Below are 22,444 nucleotides of genomic sequence, written 5' to 3'. Positions count from 1 at the left end.
GAAAGTAAAAAAATGACAACCATTTTAAATTGTCACTATCAGCTGATATTAAACCACCTACTGCGCCTGCAGACAATCAATATCTTGGTCGCTGCAGTAGCAAGAACTGGAAATCGCTGGATAATTTTCTCAGTGGGGTAACTCAAATCTCACCAGTCTGTTCCCCTTTATAAGTGGTGGGGAGGGAACATCCAGTCCAGAATCAGGGCAGGTGATGCCTTGTGAGCCCTGGATACAAGGGGCGATCGGGAACAAGTCACATCCAATCTTACTGAGAAGAAGATGCAACCGGTGGAGCCCCGCGCCCCATCTACACTGACTGCTACATTTATTCTGCACGTCTTTATGGAAGGTTACTAAGAGTGTGTTCTCCACACCATGTCATTTAATAAAACCTTTGTGGACCAGGCTGTTAGTGGTTTAGTTTGTGGTTCTTACACAGACACCAATCATGGCCGCAATTTCACCTGGATTAATTTTAGTACGAAAAAAAAGTAGCAGTTTTCGGAAGTGCACAGTCTGGAGTTGTCGTCATCAGAGGTCTCCTCCTGTCTCACACACTAATATCACACTGGGTGGCTGGGATTTTCGGCACAGCCAAGCCAATATTTGCAGTGAGCTCTGCCAAGGCAATATCAAACTTTCTCCAGCAGTTTCCTCGCACAAGGAGAGCGGGAATGAAATGCAGTCGTCATGGAGACGATACGATTGAGCCTTTCCTCATTAAATGAGCCAAATTTCCCCACCATTCCCTGCACCGCACATCCCATCCAAACGCAGCTATTTAACTCGTGCATCTCCAAAACGATCCAGGTAAGGCACCCTGTCATTGTCGTAATAAGCCTGCGGTTGGAAATCTGCCACTGATAATATGGTTAATGGCATCGGATAATCATCTAATGAGTCACCAGGGATCGGAGCGGCCCATCTCTCCCACAGCAGAGACGTGTCGGAGGGAGGTGGCCATACAATATAAAAGGTTGTATTATGTGAATGTTCTTGCAAAAATATACACACCTGCAGCAAAAACCACAGTGTTGATCTATGCCCACCATAGAAGGGAGGGGAGTACATTCACCCCCACAAATGCCCTTTGATCTGAATAGTCCTGTGGCTGTAATTCCTAATCCAATTTAAAGTCTGTTTTCTTAAGACGTAACTGTTGTTTATCGCCCTGAAGGCCTCAGGTACCGGTCTATCCACCGGTGTAACTTTGGGAAGCGTAGTCCAAATCACAGCTTAGCAGTTCTGCGGTTTGGGGCACAGGGGCTGCTACAGGTTTTGTAATCAAGCCCAAAAGATTCATTAAAAGGAGTCTGCCACCCCAAGATGCCTTTTAAATGAACTTTCACCCTATAAAACATCATACTAGCACTGACCCTGTTACTGGTAGAGTGCCTGAGAAAATAGCTTATGGTTTGTATGCAAATAAACGGGCTTTGGTGCACATTTGGCATGGCCAAGAGTTCAGTGCACCGTTACGCCCCATTATTTTGCAAGTTGGAGGCTTTTCCCACTTCCGATTGACAGCGAGAGCTACCCAAGGTCAACCGACGTGTGGAACGATACTGCTGATGCCCGGCTGCGCTTTTCTCCGTGGCTCCTGTCTGCTGATGCCACTCGCTATTGATATAGAAGGGTTAATGTTTTGCCTTTAATTGCTAGAATTTGCTAACATTTGTTCTTATGATGCAGTAGTCTTGTAGTCTCCTGAAGTGCACGGCTCAGCAGAGAGGAGCCAAGGAGCAGAACGCACCCGGCCACGGGGTCCACATGCGACCGAGTAGATACAGTGTCTCTGCGGTTGCATGCCGCCTGACTTTAGGAAGCACTCAGTCTGGGAGGAGACCCTTGTCAATCAGCAAGGGAAGCCCCTAACTTGCAAAATGAGGTGGTGTAATGGTGCGCCTTTATATTCCCTTATTTGCATGCAAATTAAGTTATTTTCTCAGTCACTGCTAGTATGATTTTTTATATAGGCTAAGTACTCTACATCATGGTAAAGCTAGTGTAAAAAGCCTTTTAGGGGTGACAGACTCCCTTTAACGAGATTGTCTGGGACTTTTATATTGATCGCTTATCCCTACGATAGGTCATCAATATCTGATAGGCTGTTCCTGATGCAGGCGGCGGCCGGGTGTACTCACTTATAGAGCAGAACTACACAGTCTAGTCTACTGCATTGTGGCCATATTTCGAATAGGGTGCGGATGTACAGTACCTAGCTGTGGTCACTGCGCAGCTGACGGAGCTATGCTGTGCACATCTGGACAGCACCGGAACAGCTGATCGGCAGGAGTGCCGGGGGTCTGACCCCAGATATGGATGACCAATGCTAACGATTGATCAACTAAAGTCTTTCCCTTGGGTTTGTGCAGCAATGAAGAAAAAAAAAAGTCACAGATGTCACTTTTAGCAACATCACAATCAAAACAAGGGATCCAGGACCAGCAATGGAAGGCTACGTTCACATTTGCGTTGTGCGCCGCAGCGTCGGCGCCGCAACGCACAACGCAAATAAAAACGCAGCAAAACGCATGCACAACGCTGCGTTTTGCGCCGCATGCGTCGTTTTTTTCATTGAATTTGGACGCATCAAAAATGCAACTTGCTGCGTCCTCTGCGCACCGACGCGGGCGCCGCAGCGACGCATGCGGCGCAAAACGCAAGTGCGCCGCATGTCCATGCGCCCCCATGTTAAATATAGGGGCGCATGACGCATGCGGCGCCGCTGCGGCGCCCGACGCTGCGGCGAGGACCGCAAATGTGAACGTAGCCGAAGTCCGTTTTCATTATCCCGATATTAAAGACCTCGGTGCAAAGTTTCACTACTGAATGTATAATAAAATCACTTGATAGGTTTTTCGTCCAGACAGCAGCCTGGCATTTCCATCTGTCTTGGGTCATGGTAACTATCATTTGTGAGAGATGCCAGAACTGTGAAGGTTAAGCATGGGCTGCACATGATGATATTTTATATGCCATCTCATCAAGCTGTGATTTGCAGTCAGATTTCAGGGTGAAGACAAGATTGTGCAATTGCTTCGTGTAAAGGAAAACGGACAAATGAAAATATACACACTGCCCTTCCGATAAAAGAGAAAAAGGTTTGTCGCTTTTTTTTTAATATTTTAAGCAGTGCACACAAAAAAATTCTACCAGTGTGATTAATGGTTCGCTATTTTTTTGCACTCAGGATGTTTGTCAGTGGAGGGGATGAATATTGAGAGATCTGGCTCATGATATGAACACAATTCCTTAGATTATTGCTACCAGTTACCAAAAATGACTTTAAAGGGAATACTGTCACCAGGGCTGTGCTACCTAATGTGCGAACAGCATGATATAGAGATAGAGACCCTAATTCTAGGAATGTGTCACTACTGGGCTGCTTGCTGTGGCTTTGATAAAATCACTGTTTTATCAGCAGATTATAATTAGAGGACTAGTCAACCTGCTGCCATGTAGTCCTCCATATTCATGAGCTTTGTGTAACCCCACCTCCACCACTGTCACATTTCTGCCTATACACAGTGTACACAGAAGGCGGCCAATCAGTGGTGTGGGCGGAGTTATGCAGGGCTCAGCATTCAGAGAACTGTTAGATCTCCAGCAGAGAAAACAGGGATTTTTATTAAAATTGCTTTTGTCACAATTATTTTGTCGTGTAAATAAGCTGGAGATCACCCGATGAGCGAGCAAAACAGTGAAATTATCTTTTGTGCAGCATAAAACACCGATCTTGGCAGTGCGTTGTCCAGCGTAAACAGGACTCACACTGCCAAGAACTATGGCAGCCTACCTATATACATCGCATGATTTACTTTGGTCTGTGTAGGCAGTCAAATGACTGCCGATCAATACACGTTTACCAATCGGGCTGCCAGTCGATCTGTGTAAAAGTATCTCAAGTGACAAATCATTGGAATCAGGGTCTCTTCCCCTACATCATGCTGCTTTTACAAGGGGTAGCAAAGCCTTTAAAGGGAACCTGTCTGCTCTCATGTCTGTTGTAGTAAATACCTCTCTTTCCCATTAAATAACAATAGTGAAGCATCTTTCTCCATAACGGTGCTGTGGTGTCACTCCTTCATGCCGCCTAGAATTCATTAAGAAATTGACAAGAGATATGGTAACTTCCAGAGTTGTCAAAGGGGTGTTGTTGGGAATTCTGCTCTTGGGTTCCCTCTGGTGGTTGTTGGTAGTAATGCAGTTGTCCCTGGGTTGCAATCCTGGGCAGGTGTCCCTGCTGATTGCAGCTCTGACTGGGATATTTAGGTGTGCAGGATTCATTAGCCCTTGCCAGTTGTCCATTGTTCTTGGAGGTTTTGCATCTCTGTCTGGTTCCTCCTGCCCTGCTGCCAAATCGGCAAAGATAAGTGTCTGGTTTTGTTGCTACAGCACACATGCTGTGTGCTTTACAATTCAGTACTATTCAATGTTTTTTCTTGTCCAGCTTAGACTGTGTTTGGATATTTCAGTCAAGTTGGATTCTCAGGAGATGCAGATATACATTCCATGTCTTTAGTTAGATAGTGGAATTTTTGTATTCTCTGCTGTGGATATTTTTAGGGTTTTAATACTGACCGCTTAGTATTCTGTCCTATCCTTTCCTATTTAGCTAGCGTGGCCTCTTTTGCTAAATCCTGATTTCGGCCTGCGTGTGTCTTTCCTCTAATACTCACAGTCAATATTTGTGGGGGGCTGCCTATCCTTTGGGGTTCTGCTCTGAGGCAAGATAGAATTCCCATTTCCATCTATAGGGGTATTTAGTCCTCCGGCTGTGTCGAGGTGTCTAGGATGTGTTAGATACACCCCACGGCTACTTCTAGTTGCGGTGACAGTTTAGGGTTTGCCGTCAGTACAGGTTCCACCTACTCCTGAGAAAGTCTCATGCGGCTCCAAGGTCACTGGATCATAACAGGGTGTGCCGCTACACTAAATGGTAATAACAGCAATGATTGGACAGTGTCCAGGATGTGCAAGGACACTGCCACAAATGGTAACACCACTGCCCAATTCATCATAAAATGGGCAGAATTGGCCAAGACTGAAGTACTAATGCCTAAAGTTCCAACATTTTTTACTAATATTCTGAGACACATTAAACAGTTTTTTTCACCAGAATTGTGGTCAAAACAAGTTGGTGAATTGGGGCCAAATTTACATTTTAGTCTTAAATTTCTAGGAGGAAAAGCAGAGGAACATTGCATTGCATAGTTGTAAGAAAAGATGCTCTTGAATTTCATGGAGAATAGAAGTATTTACTAAAACAGACAAGTCAGGAAAGACGATCGGTCCTGACAAAGTGTTCCTCTCACCTACATGTAGACGTAGTAGCTTAGGGATCTAGTATGTCAAGTTCAGTGTTGTCATATAAACATATGGACCCAAATTCCCATGTTTATATTCTCATGGTACTGAATAGCATCCGCTCTACCACGGCACAGATTTGGGGGATTCCATTGTAATTAAAAGATTATTTTAAAATGAAATAAAGGACTACAGATAATGGTGGTGAAGAACTGATCACAGGATCTGACTTTATATATTTTGTGATGGAACGCATTTGTCAGGAAATGTAACAATATATTTCACATTCTTTCTGTTTATTGTCATATGTGCCTTTTGTTACTTTATAACATTGAGGAGTGTAAATGTCGTGTGTATACAGGCTCTTATTTTTTTTCATGAGATCCTGTGACCGTCGAGTCTATTGGCCTGCCGCCTGAACATCTAACATGCTGATGTTGTTTTTCCAAGTGAATTTGTACCTCAGAAAGTTTTGGATTTGTTATGACAGACAAAGGCTTACAATGGCATCATATCTAAATCAACCAGTAGGTTATTAATCTGACTTGGTGTCAATGCAGGGAAGCATTTTGTATCCGTGTTTGAATTAGCAGGCAGCTTGTATTAAAGGTCAGTTGCCTTTTGTGCCGCTGTCTGACATTCAGACGGTTGTGGATTTTTGGCAGTGGTGTTACTGTTCTGCAGGGATGATCCGTGTTATTTCAGGACAGAGAGAGTTAAACAAACAAGACAAAGAAGAAAGCAGAATATCAAAGCACTTTACATTGATTCACAAAGTCCATCAGACATCTGATGCCCTGCAGCCCTCGGTGGGCATTGGGAGTAATATGTAGACAACTGAGATATGCAACCCGATTACTTCAAAGTTGTTCCAGAAGCTCCATGCAGGAATGAAAACTCCAGCAAAAAATATAGCAATTTATAGTCTCACACTAGTGACCAAATTCTGTCCATCCAAGAAGAGCATTGATAATGGTTCTTCATATGAAGGTTATAATTTTATTTTAAAGTTCAGCCAATTATATGTGAATAATATATGATGAATGTTATTTCTTTTTACCTAGAAATTTAACATTGCTGTGCAAATGCAGACTCCAAAAGACTTCAAAGTCTAAAAGTGAAAATACTGGAAACCCCCAAGTGACTATATGATGCATCCATCAGGAAACTGCCATGATCGCCATCCACCATGACCAGAGTGCCATGATCAAAGCAACTCATGAAGAAATTCCACCATGACCAGAGTGCAATGACTAAAGTCTACCATAACTAGACAATGCAATGACCAGCGCCCATCTGGACCAGAAAACATGATGGTTAGACAACGCCATGACCAGAAATCAAAATAGAGAAGGAGCAAGACCTGACCCAATCATGAATATATTCCAGAGCGACCAGACTGCCATGACCAAGGGCCACCATTATTAGATTATGCATATTGAGAACCCACCTTCAGCAGAAACCCCCACGACCAGCGTCCATAATGCACAAGGACCAAAAACAAGTATGACCTGATCTAATCATGTACAGATTCCAAAATGACCAGGGACCAAAACCCAACATAAATAGATGCTGCCATGACCAGAGCCCTCCAAAAACACAGCACACTATGTACAGGTGGCAACATGACCAGAGATGGCCATTATTACATGGCACCTTGATCTCAGACCTCTAAAAGCACAGTCAACAATAACCACAAACCACCACAAAGTTCTGCAGGTCTCTGGGAATTACAAGTTGCACTTTTTCTATCTTCAGATCTTGAAAAGATGCCAGAAGGGATTAGTGCATAATCTGCACATGAAATCATCTGTATTTCCATATTGAACGTTTATAGCATTGCAGATCTCCCATCCAGTCCAGGTGAAATTATTAACTTGTGGACAATTACCTCTAATGTACAAGGTTTCATGTAAAACGGTAAAAGGGCAGCCATGTCCTGCTTTTTCCCCTAAGGCCAACTGCAGATGAAAGTATGAAAAATTGACCGAGTTTCATCAAGAAAACTTGGACGATTTTCATCCATGTGTCCCCTTTCTACGTCCGTGTGCAATTCATTTTAATACATCTACACTTTCAAATGTACATAATCAAATTACAGTTTCCAAGATTAATAATAGAAATGTATCCATAAAAATCAAATATCAGATGTGGGATCTGTTTTTTTTTTTTTTTTTTTTTTTTAGATTTAGATTAGGATGGGGGAGTCTCATACGAAACTCAGAAGAGAATATTGTATGCTGTGAGTTTTATCTCAAGGAGAGTCAGACTGGGTGAAAAATCCTTCATCTGAACAGCCGTATTAAGGTACCTTCACACTGAGCAACTTTACAATGAGAACGACAACGATCCGTGACGTTGCAGCGTCCTGGATAGCGATCTCGTTGTGTTTGACACGCAGCAGTGATCTGTATCCCGCTGTGATATCGCTGGTCGGAGCTAGAAGTCCAGAACTTTATTTGGTCGTCAGATCGGCATGTATCGTCGTGTTTGACAGCAAAAGCAACGATGCCAGCAATGTTTTACATGGAGCTAACGACCTGTGAGAACGATAAGTGAGTCACCGTTACGTCACAGGATCGCTCCTGCATCGTTCTGGAGCTGCTGTGTTTGACGTCTCTACAGCGACCTAAACAGCGACGCTGCAGGGATCGGCTCGTTGTCTATATCGCTGCAGCTGTCATGAATCCCCAATGGCTAGGGATAGCACAGGATAAGCAAAGTATAATAAATATCGGACGAGCTCTAGGGTGATGGAACCTGGGCTGACCGCTGCCCTACGCCTGACAAACGCAACTAGAGATAGCCAGGGAGCGTGCCTACGTTGGTTCTAGACGCCACGCACCAGCCTAAGAGCTAACTAGTACTGCAGAGAAAACAAAGACCTCACTTGCCTCCAGAGGAATTAACCCCAAAGATATAGTTGCCCCCCACATGTATTGACGGTGAAATGAGAGGAAGGCACACACAGAGATGATGTATATAGCTTTAGCAAATAGAGGCCCGCTGAAAACTAGAAAGCAGAATGACACAAAAGGGGACTGAGCGGTCAGCAAAAAACCCTAATCAAAAAAACCATCCTGAGATTACAAGAACCCATGTGCCAACTCATGGCACATGGGGAGAACCTCAGTCCACTAGAGCAACCAGCTAACAAAGAGACATTCTAAGCAAGCTGGACAAAAAACCAAACAACTGAAAATCAGCACTTAGCTTATCCTGAAAGATCTGGGAGCAGGTAGGCAGGAACCAAACAGACCACATCTGAACACATTGATAGCCGGCAAGGGAAATGACAGAGAGGCCAGGTAAAATAGGAAACACCCAGCCTCTGATGGACAGATGGAAACCAAAGGCCGCAACCCACCAAGGTCACCCAGTACCAGCAGTAACCACCAGAGGGAGCCCACAAACAGAATCCACAACAGTACCCCCCCCCTTGAGGAGGGGTCACCGAACCCTCACGAGAACCCCCAGGGCGATCAGGGTGAGCTCTATGGAAGGCGCGGACCAAATCAGTCGCATGAACATCGGAGGCGACCACCCAGGAATTGTCCTCCTGACCATAACCCTTCCACTTAACCAAATACTGGAGTTTGCGTCTGGAAACACGAGAATCCAAGATCTTTTCAACAACATACTCCAATTCTCCCTCCACCAGCACCGGAGCAGGAGGCTCGACCGAAGGAACAACAGGCACCTCATACCTCTGCAACAACGACCGATGGAACACATTATGAATAGCGAATGATGCTGGGAGATCCAAACGGAAAGATACAGGGTTAAGAATCTCCGAGATCCTATAAGGACCGATGAACCGAGGCTTGAACTTAGGAGAAGAGACCTTCATAGGGACAAAACGAGAAGACAACCACACCAAGTCCCCAACAAGAAGTCGGGGACCCACGCGGCGACGGCGATTAGCAAACTGCTGAGTCTTCTCCTGAGATAACTTCAAATTGTCCACCACCTGATTCCAAATGTGATGTAGCCTGTCCACCACCACGTCCACTCCAGGACAATCCGAAGACTCCACCTGACCAGAGGAAAAACGAGGATGAAACCCCGAATTACAAAAAAAAGGAGAGACCAACGTGGCCGAACTAGCCCGATTATTAAGAGCAAATTCGGCCAGTGGCAAAAAAGCAACCCAGTCATCCTGATCAGCAGAAACAAAACACCTCAAATAAGTTTCCAAGGTCTGATTAGTTCGCTCCGTCTGGCCATTCGTCTGAGGATGGAATGCAGACGAGAAAGACAAATCAATGCCCATCTTGGCACAAAACGTCCGCCAAAATCTAGACACAAACTGGGATCCCCTGTCAGAAACGATATTCTCCGGAATCCCATGCAAACGAACCACGTTCTGAAAAAACAAAGGAACCAACTCAGAGGAGGAGGGCAACTTAGGCAAGGGCACCAAATGAACCATCTTAGAAAAGCGGTCACACACAACCCAGATAACGGACATTTTCTGTGAAACCGGGAGATCAGAAATAAAATCCATGGAAATGTGCGTCCAAGGCCTCTTCGGGATGGGCAAGGATAACAACAACCCACTAGCCCGTGAACAGCAAGGCTTAGCTCGAGCACACACTTCACAAGACTGCACAAAGGTACGCACATCCCTAGACAAGGAAGGCCACCAAAAAGACCTGGCCACCAAGTCTCTTGTACCAAATATTCCAGGATGACCAGCCAACACAGAAGAATGGACCTCGGAGATGACTCTACTGGTCCAATCATCCGGAACAAACAGTCTTTCTGGTGGACATCGATCCGGTTTATCCACCTGAAACTCCTGCAATGCGCGTCGCAAGTCTGGGGATACGGCGGACAATATTACCCCATCCCTAAGGATACCAGCAGGCCCAGTATCTCCAGGAGAGTCAGGCACAAAACTCCTGGAAAGAGCATCTGCCTTCACATTCTTTGAACCTGGCAGGTATGAAACCACGAAATTGAAACGAGAAAAAAACAACGACCAACGAGCCTGTCTAGGATTCAAACGCCTGGCAGACTCAAGGTAAATGAGATTCTTGTGATCAGTCAAGACCACCACGCGATGTTTAGCACCCTCAAGCCAATGACGCCACTCCTCAAATGCCCACTTCATGGCCAAAAGCTCCCGATTACCCACATCATAATTGCGCTCGGCGGGCGAGAATTTTCTAGAGAAGAAAGCACATGGCTTCATCACCGAGCCATTAGAACTTCTCTGTGACAAAACCGCCCCCGCTCCAATCTCGGAAGCATCAACCTCCACCTGGAAAGGAAGTGAAACATCTGGTTGACACAACACAGGAGCAGAAGAAAACCGGCGCTTAAGTTCCCGAAAGGCCTCCACGGCCGCAGGAGACCAATCAGCAACATCAGCACCCTTTTTAGTCAAATCAGTCAAAGGTTTAACAATACTGGAAAAATTAGCAATGAACCGACGATAAAAATTAGCAAACCCCAAGAACTTCTGAAGGCTCTTAACAGATGTAGGTTGTGTCCAGTCACAAATAGCCTGAACCTTAACGGGATCCATCTCAATAGCAGAAGGAGAAAAAATGTACCCCAAAAAAGAAATCTTCTGGACTCCGAAGAGACACTTTGAGCCCTTCACAAACAGAGAATTGGCCCGCAAAGCTTGAAACACCTTCCTGACCTGTAGAACATGAGACTCCCAGTCATCAGAAAACACCAAAATATCATCCAAATACACAATCATAAACTTATCCAGATATTCACGGAAAACATTGTGCATAAAGGACTGAAAGACTGACGGAGCATTGGAGAGTCCAAAAGGCATTACCAAATACTCAAAATGGCCCTCAGGCGTATTAAATGCGGTTTTCCACTCATCACCCTGTTTTATCCGCACCAGATTATACGCACCACGAAGATCTATTTTAGTGAACCACCTAGCCCCCTTAATGCGAGCAAACAAATCAGTAAATAATGGCAATGGATACTGGTATTTGACTGTAATCTTATTCAGAAGGCGATAATCTATACAAGGCCTCAGGGAACCATCTTTTTTTGCCACGAAAAAAAAACCTGCTCCCAGAGGGGACGAAGATGGACGAATATGTCCCTTTTCCAAGGACTCCTTAATATAATTCCGCATAGCAGTATGCTCTGGCAGTGACAGATTAAATAAACGACCCTTAGGGAACTTACTGCCAGGAATCAATTCTATAGCACAGTCACACTCTCTATGGGGAGGGAGCGAATTGAGCTTAGGCTCCTCAAAAACATCCCTATAATCCGACAAAAACGCAGGGATCTCCGAAGGAGTAGATGAAGCTATAGAAATCGGAGGTGCATCATCATGAACCCCGTGACATCCCCAGCTTAGCACAGACATTGTTTTCCAGTCCAGGACAGGATTATGAGTTTGTAACCATGGCAGACCAAGCACTAGTACATCATGTAAATTATACAGTACAAGGAAGCGAATCACCTCCTGATGAACGGGAGTCATGCGCATGGTCACTTGTGTCCAATACTGCGGTTTATTCATAGCCAATGGTGTAGAGTCAATTCCCTTCAGAGGAATAGGAACTTCCAGAGGTTCCAGACTAAAACCGCAGCGTTTAGCAAATGACCAATCCATAAGACTCAGGGCAGCGCCCGAATCCACATAGGCATCGACGGAAATGGAAGACAGTGAAAAAATCAGAGTCACAGACAAAATGAACTTAGACTGCAGAGTATCAATGGCAAAAGATTTATCAACCCTTTTTGTGCGTTTAGAGCATGCTGATATAACATGAGCTGAATCACCACAATAAAAACACAAACCATTTTTCCGCCTATAATTTTGCCGTTCACTTCTGGACTGAATTCTATCACATTGCATAGTCTCAGGTGCCTGTTCAGAAGACACCGCCAACTGGTGCACGGGTTTGCGCTCCCGTAAACGCCGATCAATCTGAATGGCCATAGCCATAGACTCATTCAGACCTGTAGGCGCAGGGAACCCCACCATAATATCCTTAATGGCCTCAGAAAGACCATTTCTGAAGTTTGCAGCCAGGGCGCACTCATTCCACTGAGTAAGCACCGACCATTTCCGAAATTTCTGACAATATATTTCCGCTTCATCCTGCCCCTGAGAGAGGGCTAATAAAGCCTTTTCAGCCTGAATCTCTAGGTTAGGTTCCTCATAGAGCAATCCCAATGCCAGAAAAAACGCATCCACACTGAGCAATGCAGGATCCCCTGGTGCCAATGCAAATGCCCAATTCTGAGGGTCGCCCCCGTAGGAACGATATAACAATCTTGACCTGTTGAGCAGGGTCTCCAGAGGAGCGAGATTTCAAAGAGAGAAACAATTTACAATTGTTCCTGAAATTCAGGAAGGTAGATCTATCTCCAGAAAAAAACTCTGGAATAGGAATTCTAGGTTCAGACATGGGAGTGTGAACAACGAAATCCTGTATGTTTTGAACCTTTGCCGCGAGATTACTCAGGCTGGAAGCCAAACTCTGGACATCCATGATAAACAGCTAAGATCAGAGCCATTCAAGGGTTAAGAGGAGGTAAGAAGCAGCTAGACAGCAATTAAGGGCTAGGCAGCAAAACTCTGAAGGAAAAAAAAAAAAAAAATTTTCCTTGAACACTTCTTTTTCTCCTGCTTCAGCCCAAACAATTAACACTTTGTGGTCCGGCTATACTGTCATGAATCCCCAATGGCTAGGGATAGCACAGGATAAGCAAAGTATAATAAATATCGGACGAGCTCTAGGGTGATGGAACCTGGGCTGACTGCTGCCCTACGCCTGACAAACGCAACTAGAGATAGCCAGGGAGCGTGCCTACGTTGGTTCTAGACGCCACGCACCAGCCTAAGAGCTAACTAGTACTGCAGAGAAAACAAAGACCTCACTTGCCTCCAGAGGAATTAACCCCAAAGATATAGTTGCCCCCCACATGTATTGACGGTGAAATGAGAGGAAGGCACACACATAGAGATGATGTATATAGCTTTAGCAAATAGAGGCCCGCTGAAAATTAGAAAGCAGAATGACACAAAAGGGGACTGAGCGGTCAGCAAAAAACCCTAATCAAAAAAACCATCCTGAGATTACAAGAACCCATGTGCCAACTCATGGCACATGGGGAGAACCTCAGTCCACTAGAGCAACCAGCTAACAAAGAGACATTCTAAGCAAGCTGGACAAAAAACCAAACAACTGAAAATCAGCACTTAGCTTATCCTGAAAGATCTGGGAGCAGGTAGGCAGGAACCAAACAGAGCACATCTGAACACATTGATAGCCGGCAAGGGAAATGACAGAAAGGCCAGGTAAAATAGGAAACACCCAGCCTCTGATGGACAGATGGAAACCAAAGGCCGCAACCCACCAAGGTCACCCAGTACCAGCAGTAACCACCAGAGGGAGCCCACAAACAGAATCCACAACATGCAGCGTCGCTAAGTGTGACGGTACCTTAAGTAACATGGGTCACTTTGCTGTCAGAGTACTATCCGATCAGAAATCAGACAGCAAACAAGTGATTTATATGGTTGTCTGCATGAGCCCTTAAACTGATTAAACAAATGCTTACTATATATATCTTATGATAGCCAATCATTCTACTAGGACTTCTCACCCTTATATTGTTTTTTTTTATTAAGAGCCATTTATGTGTCTATAGAACCTGGTGTTCCCTATTCAATTCTTTGTTATTGTTTCCAAGGCCTTTGTTCATTGATAGTTGAACTCAACAAGCATATTACAGAAAAACAAAACAATGAGTAGCGTTAAAAGCAGTATTACTAACCGGAATTATTACAACCCTTATTCAGGAAAATCACCATGCTAATAACCAATGCAATGTCACTAAAGACCAAGTCATGTTATATGGGATGCAAATTTTGTCTGTACACAAACTCATTCAGTGCATTCTTAAGACTAAAATATAAGAATGAATTGTCTTATGTGAAACAAGTTAAAGAACTTCAAATAATTGCTGAATGAGATACATAACCTAACCATTAATGTTTTGCCACCTATGTACTAGAGTATAACCACTATAATACTGCCCCCCTATGTACAGGAATATAACTACTATAATACTGCCCCTATGTACAAGAATATAACTACTATAATACTGCCCCTATGTACAAGAATATAACTTCTATGATACTGCCCCTATGTACAAGAATATAACTACTATAATACTGCCCCTATGTACAAGAATATAACTACTATATTACTTCCCCTATATACAAGAATATAACTACTATAATACTGCCCCTATGTACAAGAATATAACTACTATAATACTTCCCCTATATACAAGAATATAACTACTATATTACTTCCCCTATATACAGGAATATAACTACTATAATACTGCCCTTATGTACAAGAATATAACTACTATAATACTGCCCCTATGTACAAGAATATAACTTCTATGATACTGCCCCTGTGTACAAGAATATAACTACTATATTACTTCCCCTATATACAAGAATATAACTACTATAATACTGCCCCTATGTACAAGAATATAACTACTATATTACTTCCCCTATATACAGGAATATAACTACTATAATACTGCCCCTATGTACAAGAATATAACTACTATAATGCTGCTCCTATGTACAAGAATATAACTACTATAATACTGCTCCTATGTACAAGAATATAACTAGTATAATACTGCTCCTATGTACAAGAATATAACTACTATAATACTGCCCCTATGTGCAAGAATATAACTACTATAATGCTGCCCCTATGTACAAGAATATAACTACTATAATACTGCTCCTATGTACAAGAATATAACTAGTATAATACTGCTCCTATGTACAAGAATATAACTACTATAATACTGCCTCTATGTACAAGAATATAACTACTATAATTCTGCTCCTATGTACAAGAATATAACTACTATAATACTGCTCTTATGTACAAGAATATAACCACTATAATACTGCCCCTATGTACAAGAATATAACTACTATAATACTGCTCCTATGTACAAGAATATAACTAGTATAATACTGCTCCTATGTACAAGAATATAACTACTATAATACTGCCTCTATGTACAAGAATATAACTACTATAATTCTGCTCCTATGTACAAGAATATAACTACTATAATGCTGCCCCTATGTACAAGAATATAACTACTATAATACTGCCCTCATGTACAAGAATATAACTTCTATAATACTGCCCCTATGTACAAGAATATAACTTCTATAATACTGCCCCTATACACAAAAATGTGGAAATGACCAAATGGGAATATTTATCAATGAGAGATTCCTTCATTGGTGCTAAGGATATCTCAATGATCCATACATCACCAAATGTTTCTACGAAAATAAAGTGAAAAGAATGTATTAAAGGAAACCTGTCACTACGAAAATTCAGTCCAATCTGCAGGCTCCATGTGATAGAGCTGGGGGAGTGCAGTAGTTTGCTATATAGCTTTGTGAGAAAGAATTCAGTATAACCTGTGTATCAATTAATCTTCCGCTCTTTCTGGGATTTTCTGTCCAGTGAGCAGTCTTATCAGTGACTGATAGCTATATCTGCCCATAAAGAGCAGAGGATTAAATGATTAATACACAGGTTATTCCAAATAAACCATGTAGCAATCTACTCCTTTCCTGGTGAATGATTTCCTAAAACTTGGGAACATTTTCAGTTGTGAAAATATCAGTTACTCTGATAGGCAGATTTGCTTCTGGGGCTCAGTGGTTATAAGAGTGCACCAGACATAGACGCCCATGTGGGAGATACAGTATGTAAGAGCCTTCACCAATGTGCTGACCTGAAAGCTTAAAAATCATTTCACCCGTCGAACGAGCGATTTTTTGATTCGTTGGTTGCTTTGCAATCTGGTTAATCTGCCCAATTATGCTTGTTCTTAATAATGGGGCAGTGTAAATGCACCCTCAGTGTTGAATACACAGAATTATGAGCTCTTCTCAGACTCTCGTCTACACCAGTAACTAAGGACAGTTGCACTTACTGCACAGGCCGAACTGTCTACTTCACAGCTTTAATGATGGTGTTGATATAACACATTCTAATGATAACGTTGCCCTTTCTTCCCCACATTCACGTCCTGCAGCATAACACTGTTAAAAATAATTATCATGGGTGATATTTTCTTTGTGCGCAAGATTACGACCTGTTTGCAGGAGGGGAAAGCTAAAAAGGTCACAGCCATTTTACCATAAGCTCAGGATTTATAATAGTAATTAGCCCCCCTCCTTAGGTAGGGAGTGTTGGGGGCACAGCCTCAATCTGCATGTTGGAATCAGTTCAGTAATTACACAGACTTTACCAATAATAAAGTTTGTTATAGAAAGATTTGAGCAGACGCTGATTACAGTACAAGCATGGAAAGTAACATTGTGCCAACAGATGTGATCATATACCGGAGGTGAAAGATGGCGGTGTGGTAGGGTAACGGTTACTCTCTTCATTAGTGCAACATTCTGAAAAATACCGAGCAAAGCGATGATATCCAGGAACGAAGACACAAGATATGACACTAGCAATAACTACACCGGCCGCGACATCGTCCTGCAGATGAGGGGTTCAGCATCAACACCCTAAACATACATTTCATTACGAGAATCAAGAAAAATATCAACATTTTAGCTTGTTCAATTAACACCAACTTTTGATAAGAAAACATCCATTGCAATTCTTACGGGACAGTTTATTAGTCATACCTGATCGGAGTTGTTTAATCCTTCCATTACTGGTAGCGGTGTCTACTGGAAGGAAATCCTTATACCAGGTGATCTCAGGATCTGGATTTCCGCTAGCAGCACAGAGCATGGTGGCCGTCCGTGTCTTCTCCACCACTTTGAGCTGGGGTCCCATGTCAATAATGGGAAACCCATGAGGCAACTGCTCTTCTGCAAAAAATAAATGACCGCTGTGTTAGAGAAATAGCGTTTTCCTTCGATACTAATTTATACTAATAATTAAGTGTATTCACAGGTCTATTTTTGTTACAGTCCAATTAGCGTGCACCACAGTTCTGCTCTAAATAGCATAAAAAGCCATTAATCATCAGCTATGTCAGAAGTAATAGTAACCTCCTCCTCCCCTCCAGACCCCATCAGCCAAAGAACCAAAAGTTATTACAGCTATTAAAGAAGCGAAACACATTAGTACAGTATCTCTTCTATGGAGCTTGCACAATGCAGAGAAAGAGCTTAAACCATACCCATTACATGTCTGGTATGAAGCACATGGCGGCTTCTCATAATCTCCAAACAATATTTCCTGCATTCGGCTCAGTAACCGTAAATGTATAATTTATTTATTTCTTCAGAGATCCTTTGCATTATACTGTTTCTTCAGGAACAAAGAGTTGACCTTATTCCTAGCAGATTCATGAGGAAAAGACCCATCATGCGTTCCAGAGTTATATTTACACATTATTACAAACACCCTTAGGACTGAATAATTTACTGCTTTTGTCGTAACAAGTAAAATCTTTTAAAAGGGGAATAAGAATAGGTCAGCAACAACTCAAAATGTTAACAAAGCGGGAATTACTAATGTATCACTGAGCTGTAAAGTAAAAATTACAATTGCAAAAAAAGAAAAAAAATGTATGTGCAGTAAATTTCAGTAATACGCAGGGGAGGATGTCATCAGCTTGGGCTGAGACAAAGGACATCACCGAGTCTATAAAGTGATGTTAATACTTTAAAATGGTTAAGAAATCCAAGAATAAAAAAATCTTTCAGGGGAATGCTCCACTGAGGAGTACAAAAATGCCTTAATTGTTTGTGTGGGGTGGAAGGGATACCCATGGCAGTGCCCAACTGTCTGACTACCCCAGTGGTATTTCTATAGGAGTTACAGGGGTTGTTTTAGGTTATTGTCAGCCATAAGCCACATGTAACACTACAAGTGGACTGCATTGAAATATTTTGACTTTGGAGGCAAATACTATGCTACAGACACTTCATAATCATTACTGTATAAGACATCGATGACATATGATGCCAAGTAACTGTATAGGTTGTCAGGTGGTGGACCTGGACAGAGTTTTTATTTTTATCAAATCTGCAGGTAAGTACTGGGGTAGGTGCTTCTGCCTAATGCCTCAGATGTTTGTCACAATACAAGAGAACTGCATGTAGTAGAACAAAAGTATACCGACATTTATCATCATGACCGAGGCCAAAAGGACCCATAGATCTGTTTAGTCTATGCGACGGGAACTTTCCTGAAGCGTTCAGCAAATCAAATGGATGCTACAAAGACAGTGTGAATGTAGCCTTAGAGAACAGAGTTCCCTAAATGAGCCCGGTGAGGATTATCCCACTCCAGGAGAGGGCTGGCATAAGAGGCATGGCAGTCGCAGTTGGAGGCGCCGAACTTCGTGTTCATTAGGAGGCATTCTCTGACTTAATTTGAATACACTCAGAGGCACAAAGAGCTGAAAGGCACAGCTGAGCCACTGATATGCAAAGCCGTTGTCCTAGCGCACGTAAAACAAAGGCCTGGTAAGGGAGCGGGCTATAAATACACATTTAGCTGCTGAGACACAGTCATAACTTTCAACTACTATTCAAAAATGAAAAAGCCAAAGGCCTGGGAGACAGGTAAATAAATAAAAATCAGAAGGCAAGATTTCTTTCCCCCCAATTAACACTGAATGTTGTGGGGAGGCGTGGGCGGACTGCAATTGGTAAGTGACTGACCCCCCTGCTGGGTGTTATAAACAAAAGACCCTCCCTTCTCGGAAGGTGAAGAGAGGCCGGTAAGCTGCAAAATGTCCCAGAACCCGGTGACTCAAGCAGTGCGGCAGTATACAGAGCGGCGTTACAGCACAGGGTCAATAACGGGAAACAGAACACACAGTAATGTGTAAAGCGTGAACAATAATGCCATCGTATTACTGACAGGAATAAAAAAAAAATTGATTTTTCACTAACTTTTAAACGGCAAAATTATAAAATAATTTTAAGTAGCGTTATTCTTGTTATATCTGTTTCTGGTAAAGCAGGGTGACAATATTAGCAGACCCCAACTCAAATTTCCCAAAGGTCTAAATGGGTCTGCACAGATCAGGGAGCATGGGACATTTGGAAGCTAGTCGCTGGGCTTTCTGTTTCCCTTATGTCACACAAACTGTCACAGCTGTAATGAAGGTGACTGTAGGACAGGTGAGCACAATCCATTGCTCCCAGGCTGTCTAGTGTTTGTCAGTGCAAAATGCGTCACAAAATATGAAGCGGACTTGAACTCTAGTGCCGCCTATTCTAAGTCAATATCGACCCGCTAACGAGCCTCGCCACATGGCCTATGATAAAAACCAAACCCGGCACCATTTGCAGACACGTGTTTCAGAATGTTTGCCCCTCATGAACGCAAAGCAAAAGGTCTGATTTGGCTGGATGAGAGGCAACCGAAAGAAATCTAAGTTGTAAAATGCTGGAGTGTAACGAAGTGCAGAAACGTCGTTGCCCAGTGATGAATACTGCTTTATGTTACACCTGCAGAGATATTTTCATTTGATAGGTGTGACTGCCATCTGCAACTTCTCTTATATCAGCTTGTATATACGATACCCCAAGGAGAGACTCACATTCATATCTGTGACTGATTTCAGATGCTGCAATGTTAGGATATATTTACAAGGGGGGATTTGTTGCAGAAATTTCTGAGAATTAAAATCTTTTTCTGTGAATAGAGATTGTTTCTGCACCAGGTGCATGGACATCTGAAAGCCACTAGTCAGATAAATGGGACAGCCATTAATTAGCACACAAATTTGCCTTGAGTACACTCAAAAGTTGCAGATTTGGGACAAGATTTATCATTGTTGTGCACATTTTTTCAGGAGTAAAAATGGTTCTAATATTGACTTTGCTTTTAGAACCTTATTGATTACTTAATCTGCACCTTCTTTAAGCCACCTTTACTTTTTTCTTGTTTTCTATTTTTTAAATGATGGCAGTATTTTCATTATCTAAATGTGATAACCTACGGTAACTTATCATTTACTATCTTTTGAAAAATTGCAAAATGTATGTGCAATTTTACCCAAGTACCCCATCGGTGTACAAAATGTGTCCACTTTTATTTTTGTGCTGTTCAAGATATTTGACAATTTAAAGGATTCATGAGACTTTTGCTCAAACAAGGCACAAAATGGATTATAGATAATATAAAGTATTTCTGATTTTGCACAAAATTATTGAACCCAAATGCGCCATTTTGATAAACTCGGCACAAAAAATGTCAATGATTGCCACAAGATAAAAAAGAAAAGTCACTTGAAAAAAGTGCAAGTGATGAATCGGTGCCTTGATGTTCCTTGAAACTCTTATTCTTCAGCACATGGCAGCTGAAGGCAAAATTTTCTACGTATCCTTATCGGTAATAGAGGAAGTGCAGCTTTATCCAATATGCGAAGTCCTCCAGCGCATGTCCTGCAAACATCCGAGTCCTGCTCGCAGTGTGAGCACCAACAAATCTGTTATATAGTGATTAGCCTGGCCAGCAGCTCCTGTGACATACGGACGAGCCGCAGCCAGCAGGCTCCGGGGCCAATTCAGCGATCGTCTGTGAGAAGGTAATTAATCTAAAGCAGGTAGTTTTCCTATTTAAAGAGTAGCAAGACAGCTCTTGGAGTAATTAATGCACTGCTGACCCGTCCTATTGATTTATCCCAGCGCAAACACAGGTTGATGAACAGGAAGCAGTGTGGCAGATCGAAGGCACCTGGAACTTAAACCGAGACTGGGATGACTGGCGGTTGCTATAGACAAGTGCTTGGAAATTGGGCAGTAATATGGATAAGGGGTGAAAGTTTTTGTATATAAAATATAATTACTACCCATCATGCCATATGATAAATCCTTCCCAGTAACCCACTAAATATTCTGTGTTCATTTCAGTACCACTTGTGGCTTATCATGTTTCTTCTCCATTCACATATAAAACTAAATTTAGGATTCTACTGGTTTCAGTGCATTATGGGAAAGTTAGGGTATGATGAAGCCTTGAGAAACCGTGTGTGCATGCGAAACGGGCCAAGTACCGGGCCTGACTGCACCTAATAATGGCTTACAAAAAAGAAAGGCGAGTGCCACAAACTCTCTGTTATGTTTGCAGAGTTTGGGAATGTTCACACTTCAAATAAGAATCTCTGCGGCTAAAAAAGCAAAGGCTTACATTTAAGATTTCTGACTCAAATTCACAACTTGTCCAAAACAGCATTTTGGTTTTTCCAACCAGAAAATGCAAAACCAAGTATCAGGCAACTTTTTTTCCCCCAAAGAAGCACAAAAAAATTGGCCAGACTGTATCCAATACATTAGTTGTGGAAACTCAAATTATATCAATAAAATACAAATTGTCCTTTGATTTTATGCAGGTTTCGTTTGAAAGAATTGCTTATTGCTTAGCTGATATGTCGCACATACAACTGACAGCGAACTATATGGCCTAAGGAAAACAAATAAGATGCCACAGTTTATCCTGGAGCGAATTGCTCTGCTGACGCTCAGGCAAGTTCTCAGGTGGTCAGGCGATCCCAGAACTGCTGCGGCGCCTCTAGATAAACAATGGCTTTGGCTTGTCTGCCGAGGCCGGTCCCATGGCTTTCCCCTATATCCAGGGTGCCGCGTGTAATCTGCAGACTCGTCATTTGTTTGTGTAGAGATTATAATGAGTCTGACCTGATCCAGAGGAGGCTGCACAGTCATCAGAGGTTGTAGATCCTGTAGACATGTCATCTGCTCTGTGACTTCCTCCGTCTTCTTCTATTTTGGACCATGTTTGTGGCTGGAATTGCTTTTGAAATTATTTATTTCGGCACAACACAGATTCACAGCCATTTGATTGTGAGGCCTTCTCACTAATGTATAAAATTTCAATTACGGATTAATAAGGATGGCCATGAGAATGTGTGACAAACTTGTAATCTTAAGGGCCGGGAGGTCTCTGTGTTTTTTTGTTAATGCCCCTTGGACAGGTAACATTCATAATGGACGTTGTGCGCCGCTCATGAGTTATCGTTGATTAAGGTGCAGTCATTTTCTAGAACTTCATTCTGGGAGTTATGCTTTTCTCAGAAGTTTCCACAGTCATTATCCAAGCTTCCTTAACAATCTTAC

At 42.6% G+C, this 22,444-nt stretch overlaps 1 protein-coding gene and 1 long non-coding RNA gene across 18 annotated transcripts in view; one reads left to right on the top strand and one right to left on the bottom strand.

Annotated features, from left to right (window-relative positions):
- PTPRF (protein tyrosine phosphatase receptor type F) overlaps positions 1-22,444 on the bottom strand; it is a 1,035,200-nt gene that overhangs the window by 59,721 nt on the left and 953,035 nt on the right. For all 17 annotated transcript variants that reach the window (XM_077275903.1, XM_077275904.1, XM_077275915.1 and 14 more), the window contains one exon: positions 17,027-17,215. In XM_077275903.1, the coding sequence (XP_077132018.1) occupies positions 17,027-17,215 (189 nt within the window). The remainder of the gene's footprint in view (positions 1-17,026; positions 17,216-22,444) is intronic.
- Positions 707-8,186, top strand: LOC143787437 (uncharacterized). The gene is made up of 3 exons (XR_013218366.1): positions 707-813; positions 3,008-3,107; positions 6,378-8,186. It is a non-coding gene; the product is annotated as an uncharacterized LOC143787437 (long non-coding RNA).

The sequence above is a fragment of the Ranitomeya variabilis genome, chromosome 8, assembly GCF_051348905.1.
Source record: "Ranitomeya variabilis isolate aRanVar5 chromosome 8, aRanVar5.hap1, whole genome shotgun sequence".
Classification (NCBI taxonomy): Eukaryota; Metazoa; Chordata; class Amphibia; order Anura; family Dendrobatidae; genus Ranitomeya; species Ranitomeya variabilis.
The sequence above is the reverse complement of the archived record's forward strand: the minus strand, read 5'-3'. Positions and strand labels throughout refer to the sequence as shown.